The sequence below is a fragment of the Etheostoma spectabile genome, chromosome 5 (genome assembly GCF_008692095.1).
Source record: "Etheostoma spectabile isolate EspeVRDwgs_2016 chromosome 5, UIUC_Espe_1.0, whole genome shotgun sequence".
NCBI lineage: Eukaryota > Metazoa > Chordata > Actinopteri > Perciformes > Percidae > Etheostoma > Etheostoma spectabile.
This window is the reverse complement of record NC_045737.1, coordinates 26,042,534-26,063,410: the sequence shown is the minus strand read 5'-3', so window position 1 is coordinate 26,063,410 and position 20,877 is coordinate 26,042,534. Positions and strand designations below refer to the sequence as shown.

At 38.3% G+C, this 20,877-nt stretch overlaps 2 protein-coding genes across 6 annotated transcripts in view; one reads left to right on the top strand and one right to left on the bottom strand.

Moving 5' to 3' along the window:
* The window catches only part of mctp1a (multiple C2 domains, transmembrane 1a), a 144,412-nt gene that overhangs the window by 117,717 nt on the left and 5,818 nt on the right, over positions 1-20,877 (bottom strand). The gene's annotated exons all lie outside the window — the stretch shown is intronic.
* LOC116689962 (uncharacterized) lies at positions 6,310-10,067 on the top strand. Its single transcript, XM_032516706.1, has 3 exons — positions 6,310-6,443; positions 8,794-8,862; positions 9,081-10,067. The coding sequence occupies exons 2-3, from the start codon at positions 8,816-8,818 to the stop codon at positions 9,991-9,993; spliced, it is 960 nt and encodes a 319-aa protein (XP_032372597.1). The 5' UTR covers positions 6,310-6,443; positions 8,794-8,815; the 3' UTR covers positions 9,994-10,067.

Sequence of the window (20,877 nt, the reverse complement as noted above, 5' to 3'; positions counted from 1 at the left end):
TGTATAGAGTAAAAGTAAAAAGTCACCAAAAAAATAAATAGTAAAGTAAAGTTAAAATATCTGAAAAATCTACTTGAGTGCAGTAACAAAGTATTTGTACTTTGAGTCTTCCCATCTCTGCCCATCAGTAACAGCTCTTAGAGGGTGAAGCCTATACGAAATAGAACATGTGGTGATTCAGGCTATAGTGTTTTATACACACAAATGCACAGTCTGAGTTCATGTGCCCAAATAAAATGTGTTTCTTTTGTACACACATTCATGCTCTTTCATACACACATATATGTGATACAAAACACAGTCATGTGATGCCTCCATCCCTGCCAGAATCTCCCGTGTTGGCATATCTATACCACAGAACCCTGAAGTGTGCACCATCTGTCTGTCCATTACTCACAGGGCATACACCTACAAACACAAACCTGCACAGCATAACATCAGTAAAACACATATACAAGCATACTTAATGTTGCAACCATAAACACTTGCAGCCTCTCCTTTCCTATCATTCTTCTACTACTGCAGTGTTATCAGTGGAAGAAATGGAAAGAGCCTCTTCTAAAGAGGTGCAGGCACAAACAGTGCTAGTGAAGCAGCATGCTGCCCGCAACGAGCAGACAGACAGATAGACATGAAGAGAAGGGGTAGAGAGGCATGCAGGAAGACACACACACACACACACACACACACACACACACACACACACACACACACACACACACACATTTATTTATTTTCATACCCCATACCTCGTAGCAAGCTTGTGACATTTACTCTAGAAAACATATTAATAATCAATTAAACAAACGTGAAGCAGCCACTGGGAGTAGGCCAATCTTTATCCAAGCAGGAAACCGGCACAAACGATGTTTTACCCAACTTCTGCCCTTTTTCTGATTAATGTTCCTCTAACTTCTCATCAATTTCCTTTCTCTTTCTTTTCCTCTTCTTTATTTTAACCTGTAAAAATCAAATTCCCTCTTGATTGAAAGTGATAACTGAAATAGATGTTTATTTGCAAGATGATGATTGCCAGCATCTTGGAGATTAAACTATAAATTCAATATGGATGCCCAATCCAATGTTTGTCTCCAGAAACTGATTCAAAAACTTAGACAAAGGGTATCTGCTGATACTGAGGACCCATAAGATATAATTCATCTGCTTTTCCCAAATATAAGATCTGTTAACCTCGAAGTATGTTAGGCTGCTTTCACACCTACCTTGTTTGGTCCGTGTAAAACAAACTTTAAACAAATACGATTAGGATTTTAATTATATTTGTGAGATCTAAAGATCTGTCTGTTTCTTCATGATAATTAGCTTGCAACAGCTGTGATAAAATAAGCAAAGCTGATAAAATAGTACGTGAACAAGGACAGACTAAAAGGGTTCAAACCAAACAGAATAACATGAAATCCAAAGGAGAAATAAAACGAAGCAAAGGAACCCCAGCAGAAGTGATGAAATGAAGAGGAGACGAGAGATGAGAGGTTTGAGTCAGGGCAGAGAAAGGATGAGGGGATGCAGTGATGGACAAAGGGCATAGTCTAGTTAAGCTGAGTAGCCCAAGTGGCTTCTTACAGAGGAGGCATGCACACGCACACAAACACGCACACAGGCAGCCAAGCCAGACACAGCATCCCGTCTGGAGAATCACTGCTTCCCTGGATCTATAGATGGATTCATTTCAATGCTCTGTTTACAATTGTCTCTGTCTATGTCTTGGTCTGTCTCACTCTCACAATACTCTCTCCCTCTTTGACTTTGCTTGCTTCACTTAAAACGTTCAATACTGCCGCCCTCCTGACTGTTGATTAGGCCCTGTCTTTTTTCTCCTTTGAGCCGTCAGTACTCTTGAACAGCTTTTCCTCCAGCCAGATTGCCAATTTGCAATCAGCATCACAAAGATAGATGTGAAGACAAATTTAAGAAATCTGACACTCATATTAGAGGACATGAGGACAACACTGACCTTTAGCTAATTGGTTGAACTGAACCTTTATTCCTTACTCTGAATCACCTGAGCAGCTTGAGACGTTTCTGAAAATATACAATATCCAGTATTAAATACACACATACACACAATAAAAAATGTCCATATTTAAGTAGTAAAAACCCTAAAAAAGATTTTTATTGATCTTTCTGAGAAAAATAAAGCATGTTCTTTGGGTTTACTTTCACATTTTCAAAACAAATTGGCATCAAATACCGCACTTGCCTTGACGTTTTTCATAATTTTAATTGGTTTAAACAACAATTAATTTGAACTGCAGCTCCCATGACAAAACTACAAGTGTGATACTTATGTCATCATAACTTGGTTTTCTTCAAAAAAAAAAACTTTTCTGAAGTCTCTTTTACTAAAAAATAAATAAATAAACAATGACATTTAATCGTTTTCCATTCTGATCTGTTCCATAATTTTTTTTTTATTGATTTTTTAAGATTATTGTTATGGTTTAGGTATTTTGCTTTGTTTTTGTTCCTCCTTATTTGGTATTTTGGTTCTGTCTTGTCTGCTTGTGTCCTAGTTTTCTCCCCCGGTCTTCGGTTGTAGTTTCTGTCTTGTGTTTCCCTTGAGTGTCTGTATATTTCCTGTTTTATTTTGATAGTCTGGTTTTCTGGGCTGTCTTGTCTTGAGTTTTACTTCCTGTGTTTTCCCGCTCCTGTGATTACCTGATGTCTTCCACCTGTTTACCAGCCCTTGTGTCACCTGCCTCTCGTTATGTCATTACCAGTGTATTTAGTGTTCCCTTGTCTCTTGTCAGATCCTTCTGTTTGTTGGCATTCCAGTTGGTGGTTTTCATGTTTGCCTCTTCCCTGTGATCTGTTGTCCCCTCGTCAGTTCTTTTCAGTCTCTGTGTTCAAGTTTTTGGTTTTTCCTTTTCTCTTTTCAACTTTCTGGGTTTTGGGATATGAGATTTTTTGACTTTGTTTCCTTGAGTCTCTGGGTTTTGGCCATTTGGATTCGTATGTTGGTTTGGACTCTTTTTGTTAATAAATCTTCAACTAAACACTGTACGGCCTGCCTGCCTCCTCTCTGCGTTTTGGTCCTCGCTTCATTGACCTGTCATAATTAAATTTTGGGCATTTTTAGGCCTTTGACAGGACAGCCAAAGACTCTGCATTGATTATTTCTTTTTTTCTTTTATTGGCATAGTTACAAATGTCAGTCAGGTTTTGAATGAGGTTTCCTGAACAGAACCTGAACATTTCACTTCCACTCTATTCCATTTACAATTACCATTATTCCCTTTTCTTGATGGTTGTGAAGCTTAAATTGCAGTTTAACATTTTTTTTGTTGCAAGAGACACCAACATTTGCATGTTATCCACCGAAACAGAAAAACACTCATATAGGCCCAGAAACGCAATACACATCACAATAGCTACTTTAAAAGTTTTAGGATAGGCTTTTTCGTAAACAAACCTGGGATTCTTCCCCCACACTGTGTCATCACAGCAGCCTTCACTCCAGACCTGAGGCATTGTAGTAGCAAACCTCACAAGATTCACCCAGTGATTCATCCTCTTTCATTTCAACAACACCCACATGCACACTCATTCTGAATCAAGATTCCATTCTCACAAATGAGTTATTACTCACCCATGGGAATTCTTCAATAATTAAAGAGAAAAACTCTTTTATTATGAAAACAGTCATGGCCCAAGGTTCCTAAAGTTTAAAAGGTCCCATGAAATGGTGCTTTTTGACGACTGATGTTACCCCTAAATTCTTCTTTTCATCTAAAGTGGGTTGGAAAAACAGCAGAAGCCACAACAAATGTCACTTTTCCACCACCAGTTAGGGTCTGCACACTAAACACGTCATTATGTTTACAAACACAAAAAAAGTCTATAATGCACTATGTAGAGCGTTCCTGGACAATTTACAGCATTATTTATCTGAGAATCACTTTCATATCCAAACAAAATTCATTTTGTAACTTAAACATCCCTAACCAAATTGAATCGTCTCAAAAAAAGGCCAAAATGGGACTTTGTAAATCGGTACCTTACTGATTAGGGAAACCATTGGTGATACAGAACATTCATTCATTTTCCAAAAACATGACACTGAGCTTGCAGCAGAAGCCCTGTAATTATCTATTGTTTATATCTAACTATGAATAAAAAAGATGAAACTGATTCATCTCATGGAAAAACTGGATTGTGCTAACATTTTAAGATGCTCATGTTCAACTTCTTTGTCCAGTGTACAAGCTATGAACTTTATGATCACAGTGTCAGGTCATATGAATTGTCCATTGAGGTCACTGGATTGCTATGTCGCAAAAATAAATTATAAGAATTCCTACTTTAATTGATACTGTAATCTGGTGCAAATAGAATAAATAAGTATGAGCAGCAGGAGAGATTTTATGATTAAAGCACACAAAGAAACAAACACAGAGATGAACAGATGGCTGATAGAAAGTAACATTCCCAGTTTTCTGGACGATGACTGACACTTCAGTCCCACTGTTCAGCAATAATAAAAACGCTAAGTGAAGTGACTCTGTCTCTCTCTCTCTCGACTGACAGTAAATGACCAGATTTCAGTCATAGAAATGTCTAATGCCACAGCATGTTCAAATTCAGGTATATCACTGTCATTTTTATATAAATACTCATATCAGTTTTTAGCATTCTCAATAGAATGTTATAGAAAAGTTTTCTTTTAGTATTAGTAGATTGTATTTATATAAGAATGAAATGATATGCATGAGCATGCCCACACACAACATCAAGATTGTTGTTTTGCTTTTGCAGTGATACGAAGGCAGTGCATATTGTATCGCTAAATAAACAATATCTTTTATTACATGACATAGAAACAAAGCTCCATTTGTGCTGCATGACCTCTTGGAGGCTGACATCCCTCCATATTGTGTAAGGGTGAAAGACTTCACACAGAAGAACATGAAAGGATCACTGAGCTGGGTGGGGGTGTGCCATGTCTGTGGTAAGTCACTGCTGTCAAGTCATTAAGGTAAAGCCGAGTAAAAGTAAACACATCCACAGAAATCTCTTTCTCATTTGGAAGGCTTTTGGGTGTGCAAATGGCAACCATGTTCTGTCAAATGTGTTGAAACAAATAATGTATTTAACTAATTAAGTTAAAATGTTGCAGTGCAGGCATAATACAAAAAATAATAAAATCACAGACCGAATAAACAAAAATCTACGTGTGTTGTATTAACAGGGATCATGCAGTCAACTAGCTTCATAATAATAAAGCCCAGTGACGAGGATGTGCTATGAAACTCACCCCTGATTCCGTGGAGATCATGTGAACAGTCCGACGTCTCTCACAGCAACATAATACAATCAGAGGACAGTTAACGGGCAATATGTGTGTCCACAGTAATATGTCAGCTGGTGTGTCAATAGCAGATGTGCACACCAATAGGAATCCTTGCCTGAGCCCACAGCTCCCGGAGGTGATCAGAGAGCTTGTGGCACATTGATGTCAGACCAATGAATTAACACATTTATGGATGAAGATGGCTTCCTCTAAATGCCTGCCAAGTTGAACCAAAAAATGACCCCACCCCTTCCCCCTTCCTTTCACATGCTTCTTCTAGAACAACAAGTGAGAAACACTCCTCATCAACTACAATAACATATCTGCTATTTGTCCTTGAGATGGAAAATGAAGAGAAATATTGGTAGATGGAGAAAGAAAGACAAAGCGACAAAAGAGACACAGAAGAGAGGCGAGCACACAAATAGCGATACAATGAAAGGGACAGGCAGCAAAAATAAAATTAAAATGTACAGTGTGACGTGACAAGCCTTTTCATAGAGACCACTATGGCCTGTGGTCAGAAATAGCAACCACCTGCTGGAGCTGGAGTTCCAGCGAACCACAAAGTGGCTGGCAGGCCTCTGATGGGAATTGAAAACAAGCCAGATGTACACACCCTGTATCGACCTATCACATAGAGACAAAAGACCAACCACTTTCAAATATTCATCATGTTAAGATTAGAAAGAACTTCATACAATACTGGAGTTATACAGTACATGTAATTATTCATATGGTAACTAAGTATCTGTAGGCTCCTCATTTTTGTAAACCGTGAATTAAAAGTGTCAGAATAAAGGAATTCTTTAAAATCTCATGACATTAACTGGAACAAACACTACAATACAGCCACACAACTTAAGCATTACATAACATTACACATGAAGGAAAGATCATATGAAATAAACATATCCTGTCCACAAATTATTTTAAATAATAATAATCAATTATATGTTATTGTTTGTTTGTCTAATGAATTATAATACCCTGGTAGGTTGCATAGCAACACAGTTCTGGAGAAGATGTTGCAAAGCTCTATGAATTTCAAATTTATGCGAAAGAAAAACATCTAGGCTAGTTGGTGCAGCTACATAAAGAAGGAAGAAGACATTTCACTTACTTAACTGAGGTAAGTCCATTTTGGATATTATTTAGTGAAAACATTACTGTAATGTTATTATTAAACAGCGAGCCCACAAGGAAAACTAACCATCTTGGACGAACTAGTCGTCCACAGCCGAGATGAAATACTGTGTTACTGTACTCAAGTAGATTTTTCAGATATTTATTTTACTTTACTGTACTATTTATTTTTTTGGAGACTTTTTACTTTTACTCCTTACATTTAAACAGGAATATCGGTACTTTCTACTCCTTACATTTTACAAAACTTGCTTGTTACTTTAGTTTTGTACAAAAGGTCGTCGTTCAAGTGTGATTGTGAGTTCATGTCGGAGAATAGCGCGGACACGCGCCTCACACCGCAAGCGGGCGCGCACTCGCCACACGGAGAAAAAAGTGAGAGAAAAAGAAAAAGACTAGCTGTCCGGAGGATAATCAGCTGAGATTGTGTGTGTCTTTGAGAACTGTAAGTTGTATAACTTATGTTGTCAGTTCATTTAAGCCCGTTATTGTATTGGTCTGTAGTTCTGGCACATTTAAAAGTAAGCTTGTTTTGTGTTCTTCACCTGTTACCAAGGTTACACCTGTTCCTTGGGTTACACCTGGCTGTTGATGCGATATAATGGCGATTGTTGAACGTCCTTGCTCATTGAGATAACGTAATTAACAGTGGGTTTATTGTTATTATTTAATAGCATATATGATTCCTATGCATTGTGTATGGTAGCCAAAGTTATTTATTTCTTTTATTACCACACACAGCCATAGCAGAGCTACCCACGGCCATGTTTATACTGATGCTTGATTGTAGTAAAGCATCAACAGAGAGAAGTTGTCTCCGTCCGTGTTTTAACAGACACAGCTGGGCCGAAGTTGGAAACCAGAATCAGCTTTAAATCCAGACTTAATCTAGTCCTCACTAAGTTTAAAATAATTTCACTGGAGTTAGTTACTATTTTTTGCGTCATCAATACCAAATTGAATCGAATAGGATGGGAATATACACAGACTTCTCACAAAATCACACTTGAATTCATATCTTGTTGGTCAGAATCTTATTAACCTGAAGTCCCAGTCTCTGTCACAATAAATAAGATATGTGTTAGACATTTTGGCAGACAGCCATTTAAAATGTAGGCAATGACATATAAAGAATAAAGAGCCTTTTTTCCATGTCCACTGTAGTTCCTCAGCATACTCTCTAGTAACATCTGTCTGGTCCAGGGAGCTTTGTCATTCACAAGACTACTTTTACTTTTAGACTTTAAGTAAATTTCCAAGCCTGTACTTTGTTACTTTTACTTAAGTAAAGAAGTTAAATCAGTACTTCTACTTTTACCAGAGTATTTTTTTAAACAATTATTTGTACTTCTACTTGAGTACGGGAAGTGAGTTTTGCCATCTCTGGTCCACAGTAAAGACAAGCACAATATTGTAAGAAAATATCTAATTGTGATCATTTTGACTGATATTGCGATTGCGATATGATTCACAATATTGGAGGGAATGATAGTTTTTGTATCATTATTATTATTATTATTATTATTATTGTAACATTGAAAGAAATTAAAAGGATTATAGTGTGATTTTTGCGGGGAGGTGTCCCAAACAAAGATTCTTTTCTTTAGTCTGTAGGATAGGGTTTGTAGGCCGGGACATCTCTGCAGCATCACAATACTTAATTTAGAATGGTTTGACACCTGGATGCCAGCCAATCTTAGCCCCGCCCACAACATTTGAGGTCGGACTAGAATCTGAGTATGACGACGTCAGGCTAGTTTGACACAAATTTTGACATTAACAAATATTGCGCCCCCCTGCGATTTGGATATTGCACTAGTCCATATTGCGATACAACAGCAATAAATTGTGCAATAATCAGGAAATGTACAACTTTGGAGGGTGTTATCCCACTCATACCATCACCACTTGCCAACAAAATGTTTGTAAAATTAGAAATATTAGTGGTGCATTTACTCATACTCATAACTAATTATTGGTTTAATTTACTGTTTCAAACATTTAAATGCAGTTCCTGGGCCTTGGAATTCCTGTTGACTGCATTGCTAGGCAACATCTAAACAGGAAGAGGTTCAAGTTGGGCCGGGAGTTTAAAATTCTACTTTTTGACAACAAGTTTTGAAAGTCAGAAAGTGCACTCAATCTCAAGTATAGAGAATGATGCTGCATCTTGCTACACAAGATATTGAAACAATAATTTATTTTAAGAGCCTATTTAGAGTTGTTGTATTTATTTAAAATGGCAAAAACACCTCTGTTGGTTTGCGGTTATACCCTGGTTACCAAAACGTAATCCACACCTGCCAGCAAATTTGTTTTTGTTTTTTTTCACACAGGAATTGGCAAGAAGATATCCTGATGACAAAATCTGGTCGAAAGAAATGTCTAAGTTTTTCACCCTTCAGGTACAAGTCTTACACATGAACTTTTTTTGTTGTTGTTCTGTTTTGATACCTCCTTTCTAATTCATCTTATTTTATTACAGGCCATGCCTATACATACAATACAAGCAATTGCTTCTGGAACATATATAAATGATACAAAGATGTAATGTGTTATTACTGGGGAGTAAATCAGTTAATTCTTTTCCTATCTAATGACTGCTGTGTTGATGACTGATCAGGAGGAGACGACAGGCAGCAAAAGACAGGAGGTTCTGCATCATATGGATCAACAGCATGGTGAAAAAACAGGTAGAGAAGCACATGGCAGAGGTGCATTCAGAACTTCATCTCATGCATCATGCCCTGAGAGAGGAGATGGTGGCTGAGGTACGGGAGCAGCTGAGAGAGCTGGTGAGCTGGCTGAACCGAGAGCAGAGGGTCACATCAACGTGGCAAAGGATAAAGGAGAAAGACTACAAGGAGAAAACTGAGGATGAAAAAGATGAAGCAAATTCACTTAATCTAGAGACAATGAGCCTTAACTTCTCTAAAACATCCTCTGATATTGACGTCTTCATATTGAGGGAACCACCAAAATATGAGCAGAGGCCAAGGGAAAGCTTGATGATTCTGTTGGACGTCTCCAGTAATGGTGATACCAGCAATGCCTCTAATGATGCAGACACCAGCTCACAACCAGATGAACGGGAACCAGTGCAAAGCCAACAGATTTCATTGAGTGTTGCCACTGTCCCTGACACCAGCCAGTTGATAAAGGAATCAGACGAGAAAGAAAGCTCAAGGAATCCCTTTGATGCAAACCCCAGCTTCATGCCCCAGGAACAAAGATGTGAGGAGACACAGGTCATTGTAAATAGAACAAAAGAGGAGGAGACGTTGCTAACGGAAAGACATTGGCAGGAATGGATGGAAAAGCAGGAAATGAGAGGAAACCATAACATAAAGCCAGTTAACCAACAGAATACAAAAAAACAGGGAGGGGCCGGAGCAGCACCTCCCTTATCACAGAAAGATGTGATGCTGCAAAACGTAAAAGAAGTCGACACCGTGAAAAAAATTAAGACATATTTCTCTGATCTATTCAATCCTCATACACCTTATAAATGGAAGAGATTCGAAGATGAGGATTGACTGACTCCACTCAACAGAAAAAAATAATAATTTTCTGTATCTTTTGCCATGCTTTATAAGTTTTATTCAGTAAATTAAAAAACCTTGTGCATAACAAGTACAATCTCCAGCTTTAATATATTGCTGAGGGGCTATGTCTCCCTCTTTGCAGTGTGTTGGCACTGCAGTGTGTATCAGAGTGATTTATGAGTTTTTCAGTGGCAGAAAATGATAGTGGAGCTTTTTGGTAACCTTCAATGCATCATAGAAATGTGCCTTTTTCCAAATTGCCTACTTTCCTCATCCTACTCCCACCTCAAAAACACTTTGTTCACTAAGGTCTTATCTTCTTCAAAAAGAAATCTTAAATTGAGAGATATAGCCAATAGTTTACAAGGAACAGTTCTGTTGCTTAAAATGTTTCCAGCCGCCTACATTAGCTTTCGTTTATAAGTGCAATACAATGTTAACACAAATGCATCTACAAGCATCCCAACTTCATCAAAACTTCAGCAAATATCAATCTTAAATGACTGAGGTTAGAGTTCCAATCTTAGTCCTCAAGCAGGCAAAGAGTCCTGACAGATGTTTCAGGTTTGATCAACCTAGTCTTACATTGTCAGATCTATTTCCACAGCTAATAAACAGCCAAACAGATGACGAAAGTTTAATCTACCAGTTAGTTCCGCAGGTAGCTAAGTGTATGGGGCTCTGGATACGTCACCCCGTGTGTTGTTGTGATTGGTCGTAGTGTTATCCGATTGTGTGCAGTGAGATTTTGAAATGCACGCTTGATGCCGCCCCTCGAAATGGGCGACTTTCATTACTCAATGCCAGACCCTTAATCTTTCGGATTTGGGTCTGGATTTCCAGGCTAAGCAAACCCAATGCGTCCCAAAACACCCCAGTAAGATTGTATAAATGCAGTGAACATATTAGTTTGTAAATCTTTACAATCATTTAAAAAAGAACCAAGCAGGCCTGCCTTAATCCACTATCAAAATTTTCTTCAAAACTTGCAATTTTTTGCGTGTGGCTTGCTAGTTCGAAGTTTGTTTGTTTCTCATATGGAAGGTTTTTGAGAACGGCAACACACAAAAAGTGGAACGTGAGCATCATACAGCACGATGTCAAGCCTTGTCCTGGAAATGTACTTCCGTTGATCCAGACTAGATCACCCTAAAACACAGATGTAGGATTCATGTTCCTTTAGTAAGAAAATATCACTTGATTCAAGACTATTTTGTGAAACATCGGTGTGAGATGGAAACAACTGACATCGTTTAACCTGAGGAGACTTTATTCTAATGATAAATATAAGTGCTCATTTAAATGACTTTTTAAGAGTGATGATTTTCTAGTGGGTGCTCTGAGGAAAATAAAAAAAACACAGCAATAGGCAAGCTAATTACACAGGCTTTCTAGTGGAGAAGAAATGCAACAGTGAAGCTGCCTGAGTCCGACTTCTGTAGTACTCAGGTTGTCATGGAGGATAAAAATATTTATTAGAATAACTTAACCACAGTTATATAGAGAGACTATGACTTATGTATGAATGATATCCAATAACAATAACATTTTTCAAAGCTTTTATACAAGTGCATTTGAGCTTGAGAGTGCAGAGTGTGCAGAAAGTGTCCTTGGTTTGATATCAATGGAAGGCTAACACACTCTTCACATCCATCCAGCCAGCCAAATATGGAGGACCAGGTCTACCATATTTAAAAAATAAATACAGAAATAAATAAAGGCTCAATAAATAAATAAGCATACAATTAATTGTCCCAAAAAATACAATAAACAAATAAATGTAGGTAGAAATTAAATTATACACTGAGACATAAATGTATATATCTCTTTTAATTAGCTTCTTTATTTATTCACCTTTTGGTAATAATTAACCTTATTTTATGTAGCCGTTATAATCTTCAACTTTATTTATTAATTACTTTTTTTTTAATGATTTATTTCTGTGTGTGTTTAAATTTTTGTCTGTTTTATTCTTCCGTTGCATTTCTACCCTATTTATTTTCACCCCTGGTATTTATTTCTGCCTTTCAATTTTACATTTCTTCATGCGTTCCTGCCTCATTATGCAAATGAAGGGGGCTGTGTCTAAGGGTCAACTTCTGCCCATTGGTTGATTAGCATTTTACTGCATCGGTCGATCTACATGCCACCGGCCACAGTCACAACAAAGATGGCTACCTACGATGAAGTTGTCATTGAGCTGAGGCATTTAGCAACTGTTTTTGAAAACAATGCTAACGTTTAGAGTATTGACTTTATAATTTTTCGTTTAGACGCTCTGACAGAACGTGTGTTTCAGTTAGCGGCACACATGACACAGATGTCGACATGTAGTTTTTTCAGAATCTGGAGAAGCGGCCTATCTTCTTAACTCGGGTCGCTAACGTTAATCACACACCTGGGATAGCTGGTCGCCCTGCTTATATGCTGCCTGTGGACGCCGTGGAGGGACTTTTACGTGCTGGTTTTCCTATTGGTGCCATTGCAGGCTTTTTGGAGTCAGCGAAACAACAGTTCATCGCCGTGGCAGAGAACGACATAGGTGAGTGTACCATTATGTGTGCAATAGAACCAGTGTGTAACATTACCAATTCACAAGAATGACACAGGAGAAAGCAAACCCTTGCAGCTTCGTTAATTTACAAAGTTATGGAACTAATCAAGAATGCATAGAAGTAACGTTATGTCGCACACATGCATTGTTTTCAAAACAGTTGCTAAATGCCTCACTCACTGACAACTTCATCGTAGGTAGCCATCTTTGTTGTGACTGTGGCCGGTGGCATGTAGATTCGACCGATGCAGTAAAATGCTAACCAACCAATGGGCAGAAGTTGACCCCTTAAGACCAGCCCCTCTCATTTGCATAATGAGCAGAATGCATGAAGAATGTAAAATTGAAAGCAAATAATACCAGGTGAAATAAATAGGTAGAAAATGCAACGGAAAATAAACAGACAAAAAATTAAACACACACAGAAAAAAATACTTTAAAAATAACTAATTAATAAAAGTTGAAGATTATAACGGCAATAATATAAGGTAATATTACAAAAGGTGAATAAATAAAGAAGCTAATTAAAAGAGATATATACATTTATGTCTCACTTTATAATTTAATTTCTACCTACATTTATTTGTTTATTGTATTTTTGGGGCAATTAATTGTATGCTTATTTATTCATTGAGCAATTTATTTATTTCTGTATTTATTTTTAAATATGGTAGACCTGGTCCTCCATAGCCAAAAGCCTCTCTAAAATCCTACCCAGACAGTTTCCCATCTCTTCTCTCCAGAGATCCACATCAGCACCAGCAGGTGGCACTAAGCACCTCCCAAGCTCCAGCCAAATTCAGCAGCAAGATCAGCAGTACTAGTAAAGAGCAGTTTATGTTGATACAGACCATCACGTCTCCCTCTTTAGTACAATGGACGTTAGTTTCTGACTGAGCTGACCATCAGCTGATCGCCAGTCTGCATGCAGAGACAGAATGGAAGCACAGAAATACTGGAGCAATGTTGACGTCTGTTATTTACTCTGCTGTGGATGACACTTTGCTAATGTGATGATCGTGTGCAAAAATGATGTTGCTCTCTCACAGTCAGAACCATGAATAAAACCATATCCCCCAGAGAGTTGACAGCTTCACAGAGACACCCACTGAAAGTGCATTAGGGACTGAATGACTCTAGAGACTTGAATTAAGATGGTTAGCTGTAATTTATCTCATTCACTAAATCCAGAAGACCGATAAAATAAATTATACTGACATGGAGACAAAATAATTTAACCGTTTACACATACAAGTACAGCATCAACTGAGTTTATTCCCAATTTGTATAGCCTATAATTGCCTGTTCTAAAGGTAAATATTAAAAGGTCATGTATGGCATCAGGTTCACGTCACGCACGCGCACACGCACGCGCACACGCAATGAGTCAGTAACAAAAACGTAATGTAAAAAACCAGAGCCAGGTAAAATGTCAACATTTTACGTGACCATCTGTGTCATCCTAGTCTCTCTTTCTCCCTCCCTTTTATACTTTATCAATCAGTTGAAATTGTGTCCCGTAACATGTGCTTTGAAACAATGTACAGAACAGCAGGCTTTCGTCGTCCGCCACAGTATTTTCATGACATCCGTCATGCAGGATGCTTTAAGTAAACAAAACAGGCCTTTATGTGAAAAATGATCTACATCTAGCTCTGCTCAGCCATGATGAGGTGCATCCTTCCACACTGATGTATCAGGATTGCAGCAGTCATGTATGCAGGCTGTCTCTCTGCCTGCCAAGAATCTAACAGCGGTTTGCATGAACCTTTTTTATCATCACCTTTGTTAAACTGTTGTGTTTAACCAGTATGTTTCATGTCAGTTATATTAGTTAGTTGTCAGTTACATTCACCAACTCTCATTGTTGGTGATATTGTCCTGTCCTAATGGACTTTCCTGTGCGCTTAATTAAACAAAAACAATGTACCTCACGTTTCTTCGAGTGGCTTTTTATATAAATTACTTGAGGCATAAGTTAAGTGCTTAACATGTAAATGTTGTGAATAACTACAAAGTAAATTTGCTTTGCTTAAGTATTATCTACAAATTAGTAGACCAAGTCCCTTAGCTATAGCCTAACAGTAGAGTTACAGAGACATTTAGTACATTCGCCTTGAGCAAATTGAACTTGCCTGTGGATTCAGATGGGTATCGACAAACACCCTGTCAAGTGGTGAAAATTATGGATGTCTCACAGTCAATCGACTCACAAACACTAAACCAAACACCCAGAGATACAGACACACTTGCAGATGCACAGAAGGGTAAAGCTATTCAGAAGCCAAAGGTTATGAGTGGACACACAAAGCTAACTTTAATATCCTTGATTTAACCTCTGACTCACAAATAGGAGAGAGCAAATTCAGAACAAAATCAAAACTGATATACTTAAACAAAGAAATTCTGTCCTCTTGGTTTGGTACTTGTCATCTCACATCCATAACTACATTCATGTTAAAAGAAGAATACATGTGAAACTGGAGTCAGTACACATCTTAAGGTGCCCATTTGTATCGGAACATTTCTAGTGGGCAGCACTTTCACAGCATTGCAGTAAAAATTGGCAGGCATGAAATTTCTACTCTAAATCAGTCTTATAGCTGCTCAGGTCAACTTCCTCTTGCAAATACCAATTTCCCTAAAAACTTTTTTAGAGAGAAAAAATACAATGTAAAACATGTGAGGTGGTAGTAAATAAATGACGAACTCTCTACCCCAGTATCAACAACCCTTGTTCCGTCTCTTTCTCTCTCTCTGGATCAATGCAGTGGCTTTCAACCGATTACAATGACTTCCTAGGAAAACCCACACAGACACAAACATGGTTCCTCGAGTTTAAAAGGCTCAGATCTATTTAACTCTTGTCAAAATGAAAGATTGTGGTCTGAAAATTAATTTATTAGAGACAGTTATACAACTAGGCCAGAATACACTGCCTTTGTCCTGTTATTTTTGTGGTGCCTTGTTAAGCATGGCACATGTTTACAACTTCAGTTTCCGTGTAAGTAGGAACTTTAGTAAGTTAAAATAAGTCATGAAGTAGCTTGGCGGCAAAAATAACAGATCTAAAAAGTGGATTTTAAGAAACAGAGAAAAGGTGACATAAAGCATCACATCACTTTTATTCAGCCATTCTGCCATTCTTTAGGGGAAATACTCCAGAGGACAAAACAAATTCTACGAATCAGTACTAAGTGGTTTACCTTTGTCAGGATATTTTTAATTGTAACAATTTCAGTTTGGTAGTGCTAACTAGGGTTATGTAAAGCCCAAATGAGGTATCAATGTGACAATATCTAAATCAGCTCATTTAAAAGTCTGGAGTATTTTTTTGGACCACATTTATATCCAACAAAATTGATATTCATAATAAAGGTGCCGCATACATTGCACAGGAAACAAATCACACCAATCATTAACTGGAATAATAGGAAGCACTCATGTCCACTTGGTAATATGCTGTGCATCCAATTCACAGCCATGCTCCCACATTGATCTGAACGGGCTGCAGGAACACTTATTAGTCAGAGACTAGTGGCAGCTTCATCTATGCTTCAGCAAAGGCTGATATGCAAATATTCAATATCCTCTCACCACTGAGGAAATGGGTTCTACATTGAGTTGCAAATTATTTGTGTTTGATTAGCATGAAGAGTAGGAAAAACACTCCACAGCCTCTGGTCACCATGTGTTGTTTTGTTAAGAAGGAAAGGCCACAGCCCGCCTGTGCCATTTTATTGTTGTCCGTCTGCCTGGGTTTTATCTAGCTTTTCATCTTGTGTATTTTATTGGCCTTTAAAATGCCAGAAAATATCGATCAGTTGATCGTTTAATATTTGCAGCTCTAATTTCAATAGTGTCAATGTTGGAGGTTAGAGAAAGGTACAATCAGTAGCAGCAGACACAGAAGTTTTGTTTTGGCTCAATGTCACTCAAATAATACAAACTAGCAATATGTTTCTTAAAAAAATCAACAAATATCACAAAGCAAGCTATTTTTGAATCTATAATCATCTGTAATTTGACCACCCTGCCTGCAACAACTGTATACACAGTACACACACACAATCTCCTACGTTGAGCCACCGCTTTGGTCTTACTCGACCCAGTGATGATTAATCTATGTGGGAGTGCAGCATTAAGAGTTAAAGCTAATTCCCTGGCTCCATCTATTGATTTTAAGGCTGATCTGTCTCGACCTACTCTCTCATTACTCTGACTGACAATCATGTCCGGCGCTGCTTTGGGCCTTTCTTCCTATATATTGTGCATGCTTGACTATTGCATGATGCTGTTTGTGTTAGGAGTAAAGAAGAGGAGAGAGCTGGATGTCTCCGTCAGTGCAGAGAGCATTACCAGAGCCACACCAAGCTCTCTTTCTCTCTTTGTGTGATGCTGCCATTCATGCCAGTCATTTAGCAGCATACACGGCCGTGCTTAACCTCGTTCACAATAACACACAGGGGCTGACTAGTGAGTGTATGGGTGTCAATGCCTGTGCAGACCTTATTTGTATATGCATGTGCTTGAAAGTGTGTGTGAAGCTGTAATGAGCAGAGACTGAAGAGAACAATGCAGAAGGGTAACACAATGTCACAGTGCGGAGTTCCCATTTTGCAGTACACAGAGTGTCCCTGTATATTATGGGTTTGTCCTCCGAACATCTCTTGTACAGGAAGAGTGTCAGTTTAAGAGAGGCTAAAACTGGGATCAGAGCAAGTGATGTGAGAAAGATCAGATAGAAAGAGACAGTATGACTATTCCCCAAGACATACTGGAGATTGATCGACGGATGGGAAAGGGGGCCCATTTGTTTTGAATCACTAAGCAAATTTGCAAAAACACAGGGTTTGTGGCCATGCTGCAGCAATAAGTCAGACAAGGTATGCAGAATGATTGACAGTCAGAAAGGAACTTACAAAATACAGTTAAAGGTTGTTTTTAAATCCAATGTCAGTTGATCTTGCTGTTAAATTGAGTGTTGGGAGTCTTAGCTGACAGTTGATAATGAGTCAAGTGTAATACTCACTGTGAGGCTTGGCAGCTTTTCACCATTTTACCTCATTATAAACTGCTTACCTGTGAAGTTTTAAATGTTCAGACTAAACAAGCATTTGGTATTAAGCACATAATATAATAATATAAGCATTTTTACAGGAAAGTTAATTGTCAGATGTGTATTAGATAATAATTTTATAAACTAAGCTGAAGCAGCACACCAGCTTTGGAGTTAAAATGCTCCAAAAGTCCATGAACTTGTTTACAGTATCACCATTCCACTGCTAAACAAAGCACTGAGGAACAGCATTTGACAAAGCCGAAGCAAAGGGATTGAGTCTATACCTCAGTTTAGGAGGACCCTTACGAAACACTGCAAACAACTTAGCCACCATGCCAGCTCCTTAAACTAAAGTTAAAACTACATTTTTGCTCCAAATTGCACTTGTCTACAGGTAAAATCACTCAAACCCTCTATCACAGGTGGTCCACAGATTTCCATTGCAGTAAAAAACAGGCACACTCTGATGTGTGCGAAGCAGACACCATGCACTACAAGACACTTAATCACAAAGTGAGAGCAAAACCCCATCAACATCCCCAAATGGTGTCAGTCATACTTTTGTTTTTTGTTTCCTACAGCCCCAGACAGCTTCGAGGTCAGCATCAATCATGTGCTTGTCAGTGCGAGTTACAACCGATGGACCCCTGGGATGTAATGAATCCTAATTTAAGCTGCCATCAGGACACTTTCAGAACGAGGCCATAGGCTGTTTCCAAGTGACCATGATGCTGTTCTCACAACACAACAGCAAGTTATTTTTCCTACAGGACATCTAAACATGGCTCATTTCACAGTCACTGGTTTTTCAGTAGAAGACAATAGCTAAAACCATCCCAAAGTTCCAGCATCCGGTATGCAACATGGACTGAGAACTGTAAGCTATAGTTCATGGGTCTAATAGCGTTTCAGTAAAAGTAAATGGTTTAATTGATTGGACCAGACCAATGTAGCAGAAATCTGATGATTTTGATTTTTAGTTAGCAAACATCGACTTAAATCTGATGGAGATATAGCAGCTGGACCAATCAGCAACTGCATGGTTCATAAAGAAAGAAACCTGTTTCACACCAAAAATAGTAGGCTAAGTGGCAACACATAAATGTACAGGTCCAGTTACTGGTCTTAAAATGGACCAATCAGCAGGCTGAGTGGTTTATAAAGCTTGCATGACTCACTTCTTAACACAACTGTACACCTTCTTAACAACCTGTTTAAATAAGGCATTGAAGATACACAAATCATGTTTCTACAATGACTAAATGTATGCCTGATTACTATAACCCATATTTATTCAGACTGTAATGCAATATTTAAAGACTCAGTGGTTTAAAAGGATAGAGCACTTGTCCAGGCCATGTCCTTCCAAAAACAGGTAATATCTCCAAACATAACCATTCACCTAGTCTGTGCGACAATTCCATGAATGAAATCCCCACAAGAAATTTGCATCAGATATTATATATATATAGCATTAGGCTGAGAGTCACTGTGACACAAAAACCTACTTCCCTGGCCCATAAGTGTTAAATATTTTAAAGTACTCCATATGAGCAGAGTGGAAGAACTGAAGAAGGAAGGATAATTTCAGGTACTGGAAACAAGCTAAACCTTAGAAAAATATACTACAGTACATGCACAACGTTCATACTAACAACTAATTCCATATATCTATAGAAAAAGTACTCTGAAAGGAAGTTGTGATGTGGTTCTCTCCTATGATTAACCATGGAGACAAAAATACAACTAAACTGACTGGAAATGACAAAGAAAGTTGACCAAAAGCTAGAATATCGGTAACCGATGTGCACTGCAGTTAATTTGTCTGGTTCGAGACGCTGCCATGCCGATTACATTCCTAATTTAATACCATGGACAGCGACAAGCGACGCAACATAGGTAAGCGTGCCGATGAAGATGAGTGCAGTCAGTGTGAAAGCACAACAAAAGCAAGTGCTAGTCGTAGAAAACAATGACAAAGCTTCACTCACCAATAAGTAATGTCTGAGTTGGGCCTCTTTCAAATGGCAGCTGGGTCTTTCCCGTGTGAAGCAGAGCTCCTCGAAGTTCGTTGATGAATATCTCCATTAAGTGTCCGAAACACATTTTCATACGAGGTAGAAGAGGCTTCGAGAGTCAGGCCATGTTAAGACAGAGTAGAGGCTGGGGCAAGGTGATACGCACGCAGCAAGTTAAGACACAAAAATAATGGCGGTGGGAGTCTGCATTTCTTGCACAGTTTACGCACTGTAAGGTGACGCTACAGTTACCCGCTAACATCGTAGCCTAAGTTACAACGTTAGTGAACCGATTAACCATTTCATAAATTCCATCAGGTGCGGTAACGTACCTGCCTCCGTACAAGTGGTTTAGTGGTCACGAAGTCACGAGATGTAGCAGTTGGCTAATTAAACTTCAGGTGCGTAGGCTATGAGTGTATAGTTTGTATCCATGGCTACCAGTGGCGGTGCTACATTGAATTACACCCAGGAAGAGACCCCCTTCCAGCTAATTGCATTAGTTTAATAACTGGATTCTCTAAAGTGTGTTTTTCAAATGTTCTAATGGGGAGCTTGACAGAGATGGCGGCTTAAGGTGTAGCTCCTGTCCCAAATTTGTCAAATAGTTGTTTTATATGGTTCCAACTTCGATATTTTACCACTTTGTGCTCGTTAGAGTTACTTGAAGAAGAATGGCAAACAAGAACAATTAAGTCCAACGCGGTCATATGGACGTCATTGCAGAGGCATTGCTGGAGAAACAGAAAAGCTACCTCGAGCCACATTTTTCTCAGACAGATGGATGTCGACACTGACAACAAGCTAACTGCTATCCATGCTCAGCTAGCATCTCTGCCTACAAGCCTTGTCTATCAGAGCTGATGTGAACGACCTAAAAACCACCATGGAAAGCAACGCAAGTATTCTTGACAGTCATGGCCAAGCTTTACAAGAGTTGGAGGTGAAGCTAGCAGACATGGATGACAGAAACTGGAGATGCAATGTTATGTTTACATTTCTTTCTAAATATAAAAATTAAAATTTGATCACAAAAAATGTTCTAATGAAAATAAAATGTTTTCTTTCACTTATATTGTTATAATAAAATATGTATTTAAATGTGCCAAGAATATATACAATCAGGTATACGTATAGAAAAACAACTTAACAAGAGCAGAGAGTAACAATAATACAAAATATTAAGGATAATATACAAATAAAATATAGAATTAATATTCCTAATAGCACAAATGTGAAAA

Bases quoted from the DNA above. Each gene is read 5' to 3' on its own strand.
- LOC116689962 (XM_032516706.1), top strand. From the start codon at position 8,816: ATGACAAAATCTGGTCGAAAGAAATGTCTAAGTTTTTCACCCTTCAG. The intron at 8,863-9,080 runs GTACAAGTCTTA...ATGACTGATCAG, and splicing joins CTAAGTTTTTCACCCTTCAG to GAGGAGACGACAGGCAGCAA.